At 39.2% G+C, this 16,745-nt stretch overlaps 1 protein-coding gene across 3 annotated transcripts in view; it reads right to left on the bottom strand.

The window, feature by feature from the left end:
• The window catches only part of rabgap1l (RAB GTPase activating protein 1-like), a gene marked incomplete at its 5' end in the record, with an annotated part of 94,179 nt that overhangs the window by 25,901 nt on the left and 51,533 nt on the right, over window positions 1-16,745 (bottom strand). For all 3 annotated transcript variants that reach the window (XM_079221060.1, XM_079221061.1, XM_079221059.1), the window contains 4 exons: window positions 146-289; window positions 2,564-2,689; window positions 4,551-4,625; window positions 11,073-11,186. In XM_079221060.1, coding sequence (XP_079077186.1) covers window positions 146-289; window positions 2,564-2,689; window positions 4,551-4,625; window positions 11,073-11,186 — 459 coding nt within the window. The remainder of the gene's footprint in view (window positions 1-145; window positions 290-2,563; window positions 2,690-4,550; window positions 4,626-11,072; window positions 11,187-16,745) is intronic.

Raw genomic sequence — 16,745 nt, 5'->3', positions numbered from 1 at the left:
TCTCTTCCTTGAGTGACCTTTTGTCCTACCTCCTTACTCCTCCTCTCATCTTTCCAGACCGTTGACCCTGCCCTCATTGAGAATGTAGACCAAATCAGTCTCCATAAACAATCAGTACAGAGTAGTGCAGTGAGCCAAATTATACCTCACAGAGCAGCAGGTCAGTGATGTGGAAAACCATGCACAGGGGGAACTTGGCAGTGAAGAGGGTGAGGAACCACTGGGAGGCGTACATGTGTGCCTCCAGGTTCAGCTCCTGGAAGTGGGACCACAGGTCTGGAAGCTGATCCTGATAGAAGACAAGGAGGAGGAGAAACGTATGAGATGAAACAGCATTTACAAGAATAGAAGGATGTGGCTCTGTTTGCCATTTTCATGTTACATTATTTCTTTTTTACTCATCCTTTATTCAATCATGTTGTCTCACCGAGATGGTAATCTCTTTCAAAAGAGCCCCAAGAACAAAAGAAAAAGTTGAAAAAGACACCGAACACAATTCAGTCTGAAGTCCCAGCTGCCCAACAGTCAAAAGACATTATTCATACATTGCACATGTTTTCAAACTACATTAAAAAAAAGACACATATATATATATATATATATATATATATATATATATACATATATATATATATATATATATATATATATATATATATTCAAGTGTGCCATTACAAATCTGTAAGAATGAGCGATTCTACCTTTGTTACATTTGTTTCATAAACTGTCCAAAATGTATGAGCACCAGAACTCATATTGCATATAACTCACGTATAATATTGCCAATATTATTATATTTTTCTGTGTTATTAATTTGATGAGGGTTCCTATGTTTGTTCTCCACAAATTATTCTCTTTCCCTCACCATTTGCTTGTTTAATCTGTTTTTACGTTAAAAAAGATGATATTTATACCTGAAAAAGACAGCTGCAGCTTTCCAGTATAAAAGCAAGTGTGTGTTCGAGTCAATGTAATCAGCCCGATAGCGATCCACTTTGGCAAACAACACTTACCATGCCACCTGACACCTGACTGGATCAGATAGTGAGCTCCCACCTGTACGCTAATAATTAGCAGTCAATGCTAATATCCTTACATTGAACGCATTTGGTCGATGCTAAATTAGTTGATCTTGATGCTGCGAGACGACTGCCAGCAGGGCGAGAATGGATTTCAGGGCTAAATTAAACTCTACTCGGTGAGTGGATTTTGGCGAGTGGGATGGGACTCAACCAGCAGCAGGAACATCAGCCTCAACACACAGAAGTAATGCTGTTTAGCCTACAGAGACCAAAAGTCACACACGCAGACTTATTAGTAATTCTTGTTATATTCTATTCTATTCTATTTTGTGAACAGAAACGAGTCAACAACAAACATGTCGTCCCCCACATGTGATGCAATCACTGGAAACATGCTCTATGTATTTGTATATATTTTGTAAGGCAATTTGCACTGTCTGCTAGTCTTTTCTTTTTAGTGGCAACCAGTATGTGTAATTGCACAAACCCTGCATTTAATCATTAATTAAATGAAACAGCCCATGGGACCTTCATTCTCAATAAAGTAAAAATGTTGGAATATCAAATCTGGTGTAAATTATTGGTCCTTGAGAGGAGAGCTGGTTATGTGAACTGAGTTTTATGGCATTTTAACTGAAGATGCAGACGAATCGACTGATTTATAAGCTAAGTCGTTTACATTTCTGCCAGTAAATGGTACAATTTCTAATTCCTTCAACTACACCCAGAGGTGTCTGAAATATGTGTGATTAACGAAATAAAGAAAATGAACAAACTGGGAGGCATTTGTAGCCAAAGCCTTAAAGGATCGCAAATCTCGAGAAGCCATTTTTTCCTCCATCGTCAACATTACGTAACTTGTAGTTGAAGCACTTCTACAGCTTGGATCAGCATGACATTCTCCCAGTTAATTATTATTACAAAGGATTAACAACTGCGTGTTAAGAAGGTAGATTTCAGCAACAAACATCCAATCACTAAGCTTAAAATGGGAAAACAAATATATTTTAAATACGCAGTGGAGAAAACAAAAAACACTATCTGTTTATATTCAGTCTTAAATTCTGGGTCAAAATTAGAATTAACTCAGAAATTATGGTGCGGTGATTCTCAACTGCAATGAAAACCCGTTTTCAATTCGCTAGCGTTTCATTGGCGCCTCTTACCGTCTTCTCCTTCATGGCCAAGGCTCATGGGTATTGTAGTATTTTGAGCCGTCTAACATGTCAAAATTATAACTGGATCTTTTATTTTGTTGAAAGGTGGCCGAAACATAAACTTCCTCTTTAAATAATCCAGGAGAGTCCCATGTGTCTATCTTAATTAACAAAAAGTATATTGTTTGGATAAAAAAATGCAATAGAAATACATTAAGAGGAAAAAACACTTCCAGAACCAGTGGCCCCTGCCCCTTCTCAACTCATTTCCATTCATCGTCTGTCCGTCCAGTCAGGGTTGTCGTCTCAGCATCATGTTACTTTCCATTGCTTTGCAATACATTCCACTGCATTTCAAATATTATAAAACATTGCATCACTAACCTGCATCAGCCTCTCCAGCTGGTAGAACTTGCAGTGAAGATCCTCAAAGTTGTTTTTGTAGAGAGCGCTCAGGCCGTAGTCATACATGATTTTCACCAACACACAGAACGCCTGTTCCTCTGGCATCTGTAACCACACGGATAATGATAAGCTACAGGGATAGGAACTTCATTTCTGAACAACTGACTGTTTGAAATGTACATTTGTGACCTCAAATGAAACCATGATATTTAGTTTGAATTTCCAGATGACAACTGGTGGTTACTCCGTCTTCAGGACAAGAACAGACATTTTATTATCCAACACTATTTGACTGGCTCTAAATAAAGCCTGAAGGACAGAAGAAGGTGAAGGTGTGAATGACATTAAGGGACAACTTCAGTGTGAGTTGCTTGGATGAAGGCTTTAATGTGAGTTGCTTGGATGAATGAAGATAAGAGGCAGGTAAAACTGTGTATGTTTGTGTGGGGGTGTGGGTCTCTCCTCTTCCTCCCCCCCCCATACTGCACACACACACACACACACACACACACACACACACACACACACACACGGGTGATATTTAATCAGAGTGACAGTATGTGTTTGGAGCTGAATGGGCTCCTGCAGGTAAACCTGAACCCCTATTAATATTCCTGACATCTCCTCTATAACATCTCCCCCTTCTTCCTCCTCTTCTTCCTCTATATAACCTCTGCAAAACCTCTCTTTCTTTTACTGCTGCTATCTCTCCCCCTCTTCCTTTTTACAGCCTCATCCTCTATAACTTCCTGCTGTTTTCCTCCTCCACACTCCTATCTTTTCCACTCCAGTCCATTTTCCTTTGTACATTATGTGTCTTTAACAAATTTATCCATTGTTCGCCCCCATGACTCTCCCACCATCTCTCTTTATCCCACTTCCTCCTGACCTCTCTTCACTGTCTCCACTCATCCTCCGTCTTCCTCCTCTTTAACCTCTGCTGCCCTTGTAAATTGGATTTCAACCAAACTTCTTCCTCCACTTAGGACTCCCGCCCCCATGTCCTCCATCTGTCATTTAACAACTTCCCCAAATACAAATTGCACGTATGTTTTACATGATGCAACCAATTTTGAACAGACAATAAAGAGTGAAGAAAGTACTACAAATAAATAATGTACTTCAATGTGTATGGGGACAGGTTAATAGAGCCGAAGTTCTTTAAGAAATGCGTGTCTGTCAGTGACCTTGAAATTAAATCTGTGAGAGAGTGAATAAGTGTCTTGTCCACCTCTTTACCACTTCTAATTGTCTGCTATAGCTGTATTATGCGTTCAGCTTCACATTCTCTAGTGCTCTCTCACTACTTCTATTCATCCACATAATTCTTCTCTGAAGTGTGTTCATTCCAGCGGTCAGCCAGAGATGTTCTTTATGTCTCCCTCTCAGCCTCCATTTATTCTCTTATATGGCCTCAGCTCTGCTTTATTACACCCAGCACACAACATGGTTACTATAGCTGCAGAGAGGTGTAGGTGCAGTAGTACAACACTGACATATTCATCTTGTAATAATTAGTTTGACTGCTGTCCTCAAACACAGTCTGTGGCATTGAGGTAACATCTCAGCATTTCAGAGAGGGTTTATGGAGAAATAGAAAAGCACCAGAAGCGAGTTCTTCTGTACATGTAAAGGAGGTAAATGTAATAAGATTTGTATTTTTAGGCTTTACTAACATCAAGAAAGTAAACAAAATAACATTGTTTTGTGATATTGTGATATCCCGGGACAGGGATGGCATGTGTACAGATTGTAAAGCCCTCCGAGGCAAACTTGTATTTGTGATGTTGGGCTATACAAAATAAACTGAATTGAATTGAATATTGCAAACTGTTATGTTGTTTTGTTCAACCCAGGTTGGTATGCATGCGTGTATGTATTGTATCCATCTCGTCATTTATCAGTGCATTGTCTTGACCATGAGGCAGCCGGCTCAGTGGATGGCTGGACGACAAAGTTTACTCACATGCAGCAGGAGAACAGCAGCGAGGAACGACTGACCCTGGCAATAACCAATTTCTTCATCATAGACAGAGTAGGCCTTTGAGAGAGAAAGACAAGAACAAATTCAGTTTGGTTATTTTAACAGTTTTCAAACCAACTTACATACATTAACTTAATAATTTGTGGAACAGACAGTTATAACCGTTGATGAAAAGTTGGGGTGTGATGTCAGGATCAGCAACAGTCACAAGCTCATTGCTGATTGTTTTGCACAGGTGCTCATGACATATCATCATAATAATAATACTGGGACTCAATATCATCAACATGGATGTAACAATACTGATGAAAGTGTGAATATTGTTTACATCCTTGAGTGGTTAAGGCTAAATATTGGAGGCTAAAGGTTTCTTGTGATGAACAATACTCTATATTTATTTACACTTTTGACTTAAAATACTTGATACCTTCCCCCAAGCCCAAAGATTAAAGAATATGTTATTTAGAAAGTGTGCCACAAATCCAAAAATTTCCTGAAACCACTAACGTCAGCTCTATCCATTCCAATCAACACTTAATTCCCCAGATCCATTTAGTTTAAAGCAAATTTGACTTCTTTAGGACTCAAAAAGCAAAGTTTAAGACTTGACTCGGGACTGAAGGGCAAAGTCTTGAGACTTACTTGTGACTGGCACAACACCGATTTAGTCCCGCCTTTGCCTATTATTTACCCAGCAAGGCAACCTGAATACTTTTCTGCCGCTGCTTGTCTTACACAGACACAAACATTCACACTAAGGGCTGCACAGTTCAACCACAGTGTCATACAGTTACAACAGTCAATGAACCAGTCCACTGGAGCAGCTCAGGGATTTAGTGTCTTGGACTCCAGCGAGGGAGGAGGAGTGTCAGCCATGGGTACAGCCATTCAGTTTAACTACTGCATAGAGCATTCAGTAATGCTGCTACAGTTACTTCTTGTCTAATATAGGTTAGTAGCATGAACACGGATATAGAAAAGTGATAACTTTGCTTGAGTCAGCATGAAAAACTATGTTTCTTGTGACCACGTGGAATGGATATATTTTTAGTATACTCAGGAATTCCTGCTTCCTTTTCAGAGTCAGGATCAAGTCATTTGATCCAACACCATTTGATCTGCTTTCTTGATCTGAAGCATCAGCACATACAGGACAGACGTAGTGACAGTTTCTTTCTGGTGCCAGCGTTTTTTCTTGTTCTTCAGAGGAATTTCCCTGGTGGATGTCTCTCTGGGTCTTTGGGCTTTCTCTTTGTTGGTTTCAACTCCTCTCTTCTCTCACTTTCTCGCTCGCTATGAGGGATCTATTCAATAAATGCTGAGCTAAGTCCCTGTATTTAATAATGTAACACCCTAATGATATGCCAACTTTCACAATGGACAACCCCTTTCACATTGTCATGCGTTTCCTTGTTGTTAGAAAAATAATGATATACAGTAGGTAAAATATAATAGCACCTTTAGAAATATATTTACTAAGAAAAATGGTGACGTGTTCAATACTTATTTGACCCACTGTATAATATAATCGGATGCCTGTAATCACTATTATGGCACCAATGCAACATACAAATATGTCAATAACCACAGCGATTAGACGTCATTGACGAACAGGAAGGAAAGGCCAAATCCACTCTTAAAGCCTGATTGATAAACAGTAAGGCAAAGAAACTCAAGTCATGCTACAACTAAAGTTGTCTCTCCACTGCAGCAGTAAGAGAAGATGTGGCCTGTCCAATATAAGAACCCTGGCTGGTTCTGTCATTTAAGTATGGAGGACTGACCAAGGAGAGTAACCTTCAGATGACCGCTCAGGAGAGGCGCCGTCTCAAAACAGTGGGTAGCAGACACACCCCACCACTCACGCTAATGAGCAAACAGACAGGCCTTCACACAGTGTAAACAAGGATCTGTAGAGAGGTAAAACTATTCAACAGACACTTTTTTTTTCATGTGGAAGGAGGCAAAGACCAAATGAAACAGCGTAATCTCTTATCTAACAACATCCATGCAAGACATACTGTACAGGGCTGAAGCAACATACATGATCACTGAACAGTAAGTCATTCCAAAGCCTGCCCAATAAATGGCAATCATCAGAGGTAAGTACAGGGCAGGTAAAGCACCTCACCTGATTTCTACTTAACATATAAGCTGATAGGCCAAACCTGGAGCCCTGCAGTTCAACATGTTTGAGAGGTCAGCAGCACCAAGAACTGAGCACCAGAAAACATAGAACAGATATCCTGTAATCATATAGTCATAATCCCCTGTACACATGTTGGGGCAGATGTACAGTACAGCACAGTCTAATAAAACACACAATTTCAATATCATCTTTAAATAATGTCACTCAAAATTATTCAGCTGGTGACGGTTCAATATTACATTATATATTGATATTTTAGCAGGATGCTTTGACGGACATCAACTTCAACAGCAGTCAAACCTCCACACGTCAGGTTGAAAGATTCAATCCCTTTTTGCATGCTTGAAAAATGAGTGTGGACATCCAGAGCTTCACTACTGATCTGTTTAGCTAATTTGGGGTTTGATGTGGAGGTAATGAAGAAGTCTTGTGGAGCTGTCTGGAGTGTAATCTACATGCTGACATGCTTGATGGAGGGTGGCATTCACATGTCCCCAAATCGGCTGGTAGAAGTGCATGCTGACAGATGGATGGGGGAGGTCCTGGTGGGTGAAATCTAAATTTGTTAGCCTGAGCAGATAATAGGCTTAGAGGGCTGGATTGTTACCATATATATGTCTGGTTTCTCATAACCAATAAGCACAGGATTGTTATACGTGTATGACTTTAGAGAAAACGTTTTACACAAATGTGGAAGGTATTATTACCACAAAAGTGATAGTATTTAGAGAACTGTTTAATTTCATAAACTGTAGGTCATAGGTTGATTCTGCAACAACCAATTAGTGATCATATGTGCTGTAGATGTGTCCTTGAGCAAAAATAATTAATATGTGAACACTCCAGAAAAGTGTTCGACTGATTCTATTCAAAATACATGAAAACCAGCTGAGAGGGGAATTGTGCCAGCAGTAAAGCTAAGTAAATTATCGTTGCAATATTATTGGAATGTATGTATGAGGGCTTTATGAACCACATTTAAGGTGGTGTAGAAACAAAAAATTAAAGAGGTCAATTCGACCTCAATTGAAATATTGTAGTGCATAAATTGCGCATACTTTTTGCACATTGTTATTTTTTTCTGTAATCGTGTATTGCTTTTGTTTTGGTTCATATTTCACAAAAATGTTTTTTTAAGGCACTGCATGCCTTTATTAGAAAGACAATAGTATAGAGATAACAGGAGGGCAGAGAGAAAATGACACGCAGAAAAGGTCCACGGCTGGATGAGTACTGGGGACGTCATGGTTCATGGTCGAAGCTCTGGCCACCAGGGAATCCTGTTCATAAACTTGTTTTATATTAATACGATAATGGAACATGTAAGAATATTAAAGCTTCAACTGTTAAGACTGTGCAGCCTGAAATCTGTTTCCATGGTTATTTTTGTGATACATCACTGGCTCAGTGTACAGAAGATACCTTTTCTTGTTTGTGTAGATCAAATGTCAGCGTCAGCTTCAGAATTGGAAGGGATGCAGCCGTGCAAATCTTTATTCTAACAAACCCTGCTGGTGTTGTATTTACAAGTACACACATTTTGATCCGGGTGGCGGTCACCAGGATATCAACTAGTATCCTGAATAATGTGGGCATGAAAACACTCTGTGATTACTGGGAAATACAACATTACCCAGGTTGATGAGGCGTTAACATGTTTGCCCCCCTTCTTTGTTTACTTTTTTTTTTCCTTGGAAATAGAGCAGGAATTATCTTTATCTGAGAGTCACAGGTTTTGAATCCCCACACCAGCTGGAAGGATAATGTTCCCCTCTCCCTGAAAACCCTCTGTCAGAGTCTTGAGCGAGGCAGTCAATCCCGAACTGCTTCACCAGGTCTTCTGAGGAACCACTAGTAGATGTCCGAGGCTGTGCATTGAGAGAATGAAGCATATTATCACTGAAAAAGAGCACGGCACTCAGGTGACCTTCCCTGGAGAATAAAGGTTAAAAAATAAAAGGCTCCAAGCTTATTACTGGGTAGGCAATGAAGATGAATTTACACTTTGTCCTGGATTCTCTGTGCCTGTAACCCACTCATGCCTCAAGATCCAACCAACCTTATCAGCAGCAAATCTACATGGATTTGCATACAAATGAAGGCTGGCTCGCCACTGACCTAGTTGGGACTAGACTGGAAGCTAACCCTTCCTGACAGGTTCTCCCAGAGCGCTGACCGGTCATACTCTACTTCTGCAGCGCCAGGAAAATTCAAAAGGAGCAAAAGTTTTACTTCCTACCTTTGATTTTAATGATTAAACAAACCACTTCTGTGATATCCATATCTGTGTTTAATGTATCCCCTATATTCACTCCTTTTATCTGATTCAGCTTTGTCCTCATAGGTTTTTATTCATGAGCAAAATCTTTCTTTTTCTCTGGTAGATAAAAATATAGCAAAAAAAAATCTTTTGGCCCACCACTCCTTGCTATTCACCAGCGAGATATGCTTCCATTCACACAGCTGATAGCGTTTCAGGTTACGTACAGGTGCAAATTATCTGCATGTTAATATGTGAGAAATGTATTCCCTATAAATGGCCATTAAAGTATGGCCCTTCAAAAATGACTTAACAATAGATGCAAAACACACAGTTGCGCTACACTACACCTCAATTTAATGCTGACTATAAAGTAAATTACTGAGTGTATATCAGATAAGTATATAAATAAATAATAATAAATAAATAATAATAAATACATAATAATAATAATAATAATAATAATAATAATAATAATAATAATAATAATAATAATATACGTATACTGTGTGTATTATAAATTTGTGTGCCTGGCTAGCTAAAATGGCTGTCCAGACTTGAGTGAAGTACTGATTGTTAATTCAACAGATTGATGAGTCGTCTGTCTCTGCTGTTACTGAATAAACTCAATAGGTGTTAGAACTGTTGTAGTTACCCAGTAACAATCAGTATCATCAGTGAGCTATTTTGTTGTCTGAGATTATGAAGGAATTTATTCTGGAGATGCAATTTTTGAGAACTACACAAAGCATATATATAGAAATCACACCCAAGCCTAGTTAACCGTTAATAGTATATACATGAGTGTTTAATTACTTACTTAAATCATACGTGCTGATTTCACAAATAATTTTTCTGTGATAGAGATGTTGGATATTTTGTAGGGCAAGGCAAAGACGTCTGTGCATAATAAATTGTCTTGGTTGAGCACAGTGACAGATTAAGAGTGGCTTTAATACATTACAGTAGTGCTGACCTTGGCTTTTGTCTGAATAAAATGTACCTTGTGTCTTCACAGGTAATTACCTCAGGATGTGAGTCCACTGGGACCCTTTCCTTATTCTTCTCATTCATTTTAATATAAAGGAGCGTCAACGGCATGTGTTTAATGGTACCAGGCTAATCCAGGTCAAGGGGTCTACATGGAACTTTTAACTGGTTATGAAACGGTCTCAATGTAATAACAGTGCCTCATTATGACCTTTATGAGTAAATCAGACCATCAGCGAGAAGATTATCTATTTCTATAGACGCCACAGGGGTCGGATTGTGGCTAGATCCAACAAAATCATGCAAGTTCTCATGCAGGAAACTTCTTCAGCAGCCAATAATAATAATAATAATAATAATTACAAGCAATGCATTGACATTGCAATCCTGAGTAGATGGCAGTGAATTAATAAGAGTCGTTAAAGGGATGCCTCTAAAACAGTCCAAAACTAAAGCATTTAAACTAGGCTGTAAAGAGTTGCAAAAGGAGCACAACATATTCTGCAACTGAATTGTCTATTTCTTGTCTCAAATGTGATATTCTGAAACTATTTTTGTCTGATAATTTGAGAGAAATCTGCCACCTACATAACAACAACCATGTTTTTCCACTTTCAAAATTGGAAGAAATGATCAATCCCTTTCCACTGAGTGGTGTGTATGTCCGGTGTATCGTGTGGGTTCATGTTGATGTCTCAGTAAAGTAAAGGCGGACACTGTCAGTCATATTGTAGAGCCAACTGAAATGCCAAACAAAATCCTACTGATCCTTGCCAGACCAAAAAGAGCACAGCAAAACACCACCACTTTTTTTAAAATGGCTGGCTTCATAGGAAATGGCACAAATTGTACAAGGTCGAGCGAACATTTCAGAATTAGCTTCTCATCTCACAGCGCTTCTCAGCAGGGAAGTTTTCAAAAACGTTTGAACACAGCATGAAAGAATGTGTATTGAGATTTGCCTTCTGTTCTATTATGCCATGGAGAAAGGGAGTTAACACACACAGTACTGTATATTCCCATGCTAATTTTATCAATATTCAAAATATCTTGTTACTCGACTCGGATGCCCCTTCACAACCTCAATGTCATATCTCAGGATCACCTTGCAAATCTTGTATAGTGAATCCTGTCCATCTCCGTCAGAGTCCTTGAAGTAGTCGTGTGCAGGGAAGGTGCGGTGGATGTCCCGGGTGATGACACCTTCCTGAGCCGAGTCCTGCAACACACATGGATTGAACGCTTTAGACGGGAGGTTGTGCAAGTTAAAATACTGCGAATCCTGATTTATACAGTGTTTAAATTGATTCATGGGATAACAAACAGCATGAAGAATGTTTCCACAGAGCACCCACAACCTTTCTGACATTTACACCGATCATGCTCTTACAAATCTTTTCTCTGTTTGTAAATGTTTATACACAGTAAAAGAGAAGGCAATGTTTTCAACTGCATCAGTCCACAGCTGTGATTCAAAACAGCACACTGCTATATCACCGGGTGTTTGTGTGTGTGTGTATTAGTGTTTTTCCTATTCCTCCAGCAGCATCACTCCCCAGGCCTGAGTCTCTTAGTCTGTACTGTCTAATCCACAGCCACTGCAGTGTACACACATACCAAACAAGCCTCCTTGTTTTCTTATGCGCTTCTCTCTCACAAACACATACTGCACACACACACACACACACACACACACACACACACACACACACACACACACACACACACCTACCTCACTGTAAGCTGCAGATAAACCAACCCTGATCCTGCCTGGCCTTGATGTGTGTTTGTGTTCATCAGAGAGAAAATGGGTGTGTGAGTGAGAAATTTCATCTTTCTTGCTTCTCTCTTCTCCTTGTTTCCGGAAAGTAGAGCGAAAAGAAGAAGGGAAGCAGTCGGCTGCATGTTTGTGTAAAACACTGCAACATATAATGTTCATATGAGGTCTCGGTCCAAAGGTCCCTCAATGCCTGAATGTATTTGTGCAGGGAAACTCTACAAAATAAAAGCACAGCAATGCTTGCTGAATGGATTGAAGTGGTTCAGGCTAGACAGGAGATTGCTTGTAGAGTAATGACATTGTTGGTGGCATTGCTGCTTTACAGGCACAACTTGAACACCAACAACATAAGAAGCTGTCGTGTCTTTTAGTTATTTTTGTTTTAGAGCTCCAACAGTTAGCTGATTAATCAATTGGTGGATCAACGATTTTGATAAACGATTTTTGTTTTAAGTTATTTATGAATAAATGCAAAATTAATTCTACCTATTTAAACTCAATAGCTTTGGGTTTTGGACTGTTGGTTAGACAAAATAAGACATTTGAAGATGTCACCTGGTGGTCTACAAAACTAAATTGGACATTTTCAAAAATTTTGATTTTCAGATACTTTATGGACCAACCGATTCATTCTTATTAAAAACCAGGGATTGTGTTGTTTTATTTACTAAAAAGAAAGACGAGTCTCCACAATGTGACTGTAACAGATCTGTCCCCACAAGATGGGTAAAACACTTCTACACACACGCAAACACACCACAAAAGGGTTTGAAGGAAGCTCCTGGCACAACTGTATGTAATGCTTTAATGAGATTTGTAGTGTGGAGGTGGCGTGTCGTTCTGTGCATTATGTGTTAGAAATGGAACTAACAGTTTTACATTGTGTTTCTTCTGCGTAGCAAAAAAGAAAAAAAACTGATGCAGCTCTTTAGGAATGAAGGTAGTGCTGTGTGATTTTTTTTTTCCACCCCCATGTTCATAGCTGCCTTAACCCGACAGCAAAAATACATTTCCCAAATGGTACACAACAGATTGATAAATCAAATTTCAAACTTAAATCATATTTGAATGTAAATGTAATGGATAAATCTAAAAAGGGTATTTTCCAAGACAGTAGATGTCGTCTTACATTTAAGGACTAAAACAATGAAATCATTAAAACAATTGTTTGATCACTAGAAAATAAATCAGCAACTAATTTGATAATAGTATAATAAGTGTCGTTTTATGCTATAAACTGAATTCCTTTGTTTGAACTGTCGGTTGGACAAAATCAATTTGATGACATCAATGGGCTTTAGTAAATTGTGATATACGTTTTCCCTATTTTCTGACATTTAATAGACCAAAGGATTAATCACTCATCAAGAAAACAATGCTCCCTATTTTTTTTTAAACAAGTACAGAACTAGTCTGAAGATTGAACCTCACAAAGACTAATTAAGTGAGAAACATTAACAGGAGAATAGAGAGTAGAGGACGACCACACAAGGAACCACTTAATTAATTACTACGTGAATAAAAACATAAATTTTCAAGTAGTTATAGACTAATGATTAATTAACTACCTTTTGAGTAAGCCCATCAATAACAAACACATTTATGACACCGTAATTACTATGGCAACATCAGCTAAGACCAGCAAGAATCTGGTTGACAGTGAAAGTTGTAAACACTTTGATTTAATAAACCATGCATGCCTCTACTAATTAACAGCCTCATTACTCAAAAAAACACACAAAATGAAGCGCAGATGTCTTCTACTCCGCTTAAGCTCCTTCCTTCCTCATCTTGAACCCATTATTTCTCTATTAATTTCCCACTGCATATTTCCCTTTACCCTTGAATTCTTTACTCCCATCTCCTTGTTTCCCTTTCTCCATCTCCTCCCCTCTTTTTGCTTCTTTTCCTAACGTACCACGTACACTGCTTTCTCCATTTCATTCTCTTCCATTTTATATACTTCTCTTTCATCTTCTTTTCTACTTCATTTCCTTCACTTCTTTCCTTCTACCTCCATTTGTCCTCCTAAAAATATGCCCCATCTCCTCCCATTGTCAATGCAGAAATAAAACACAAAGAAGTTTAAGCCCTATGGCTTTACAAGACCCGCCTTTTCTCCGACAGTGATTTTTTACATATTTTTTGCACCATTGTTCTCTTCCCACAATTAAAAAAAGAAGCAGATTCTTATTTGTCGTGTACCAGTTGTCATGATGATTACGATATTTCTAAAATGTTTAAAATAGCAACAGCTATATCAAAACAAAACAGTAAATGTGTTGTACTTTTAAAGTTACTAATCTATTTTGGTTGTTGGAATATTTTACCTTAAAAGGATGACATTATCATCATGCTAGCTTCATCTCCACAGTCTCCACTCTACAGGGGATCTGTAGCACTACTTCATCCAGCTGGTACACTTTACAAAATAACATTTTAATTTTGTTCAGCGATTAACAAAAATGCAGTTGCAGTTTTTTATGGTCCACCTAAGCTGATTAATGTACATCTGTTCTTGCTATGCGTGTGCTGGAAGAAGGAGTTATATCCTGTATGTGGATGTGGAGTGTAAACGTATGCGAATGCTGAAGCACGCAGCTCTTTGATCTCTGCAGGGAGGCTGAGGTGTTCAGGAGGAACTGCAGCCTCATCAGCAGCATCAGTTCTCGTCACAGTGACCCAGTTCAACATCCCTGCAGTACACAGCTAGTACCAACACAAAACAAACAGAATAAACCCTATAACCTTAGTTATGAGCACAGGTAGAGTTCCTCTGAAACCGGCTATCGGTCTGCCCACTCACTCCTGCCCTGAACATTTGCATACTAGTTTGGCTAATAAGGCGTCGACCCACTGATTCCTCACAGTACCAGCTGTCAAACCCTGAACTTGCATCATAATGCCATCAACTTAACAAGCTTCATAGAGACCAGGTCAAGGGACCCTGTCTGCACTCATACTCTAACAGGCTTAATGGGGCCAATACAGATGTTTACCCTTCCTGCCATGGCTTGGACAGTGTCCAACACCATAAGGCCCCACCAGATCATCGTCCTCTGAAGCTGGAGACTGTAGCACAGCTAGAAGCAGCGAGTTCAGCGTCATCACAAGTATCGACACCATCAAAAGGATCTTCAGCCTGAATATCTTTCCACCACTGCCACAAGTGAATCAATGGAATAGACCGTGGGGGGGAATCAAGAAGGCTGCTAGTGATGCGTTTGTTCCATTTCCAGACAGGGGTAAGAAAAGGACAGAGGAACTGTGGCTGCGATAAGACCAAGTTAAGAGAGGCAGCATCATATCTGAAGAGAACACAAGGCTTTTCTTGACTGCAGGTAATCCTCTTAGTTTTCATGTTGCTCTTTCAGTTGCTGAAAAAAGTGGATGGTGGTTTGCGGCGTGATGATTTATACAACCGGAAACAGAAGGATTGTTGGATCCTTCCTGATTGGCAAAACCAGTACATGCCCATTTCAGTAATCTGCTCCACAGGAGTGAGAAGGACATCTTATAGAGTGTATATCGGGGCCATATACAAATACTTGCATGAATGCACTTTAGTCAGCAAGCATGCACATAAATATACACTGATCAATGCATGAAAGCACGAATGTCAATGCATTAAAGTTCATTCAAACACACACAATCATCTTTTGCTGACCAAGATACACACTCCCCCTTTCACCTGGACACAAATAAGCTACAGGAGTGTTACACATCAGCACAGACTCGCTCAGCATTTTGCAGATGACATAATAAATGTGGAGGTATTCTAAAAAAAGCATTAGCACAGGCAGGGGGATTCCATAAACACTGTCCACCATCAGTCTGAATCCAGCGCGTGTGTTTGTCGGTGTCTTTATTCTGCAGTATTGTGTGCTCCTGTCAGATTTATCCCCCGGTGGCTTTTAAACTAACTGACTGAAGGCGGAAAACAAGACAAAAAAGGGAGATGGAAATCCGAAGAGAAGGAGTGGGAGAAGCAAAGAGCAAGGAGGGAAAAGAGACAGATCAAGACAGATAACACACAGAGAGAGAGAGAGAGAAAGAGAAAGAGAAAGAGAGAGAGAGAGAGAGAGAGAGAGAGAGAGAGAGAGAGAGAGACAGGAGAGAGCGAGAGGTATGTACAAATTGTGGCCTGGGGGCTTGTTGGGCAGACAGTCCATTACTCAGACCTCACAAACAGGTAACCTACTTAAAACACGCAGCTAAAAATAAAAACTGCTGATTTGTCTAAACTGCACTTCACCTCCACATCCCTCTACATTCAACAGCAATTAATTTAACCACACTGTCCAACTGCTGAAAGCTGCCACAGGTTTACAGAATCAAGAGGGCTGGAGAAACACTGCAGCCATAGAGGGGAACCCCTCCTGTGCCCATTGGGTCAAACCGGGTTTACTCATAAATCCGTCTCTGCTGTGCTTTAAATATATGATTGGTCGAGCATGTTATGGTTGGTATAAATCAAGAATATAAAAAAAGATTATTGAAGGGATTAGATTGTACTATTAAACGATACTTGGCTTGAGGAACTTCAAATACCTTTAGGCCATGTTTTGAGTGGTTTATTGGACTGTGCAGGGTTATTTTCCTTTAAGTACAAACCTCGGCAGATCTCTGAAAGTTGACGTTCATTTGTACCGTATAGCATAATTTAATACAAATGCAGTTTAGTATTTCTTGAAAAAAAGAGGGCTAACAGCAACAGGAGCAGTGCTGAAACAATTAAACTAACAATTTTGTTAATTTGTTAAGTTATTGTTTAAGTCCTCTATCAAGGAGAAATATCTTACAATTGCTGGTTCAAGCTTTTTGAGTTTGAGGATTTGCTGCTTTTTTCTGTTTCTAAAAACTACCCTAGGATTGGTGGGAAAATAAGCCATTTGACATCACTACTTTTGGCTCTGGTGAAAAAAATAGCAAACAAACGATAATGACAAGATAAATACATTACTTTACAAGGAAACTGAATTGAATGCTGGATATAAA

Source organism: Taurulus bubalis, assembly GCF_910589615.1.
Source record: "Taurulus bubalis genome assembly, chromosome: 7".
Lineage (NCBI taxonomy): Eukaryota > Metazoa > Chordata > Actinopteri > Perciformes > Cottidae > Taurulus > Taurulus bubalis.
Note: the sequence above shows the minus strand (reverse complement) of the source record. Positions and strands in the feature narration are given on the sequence as shown.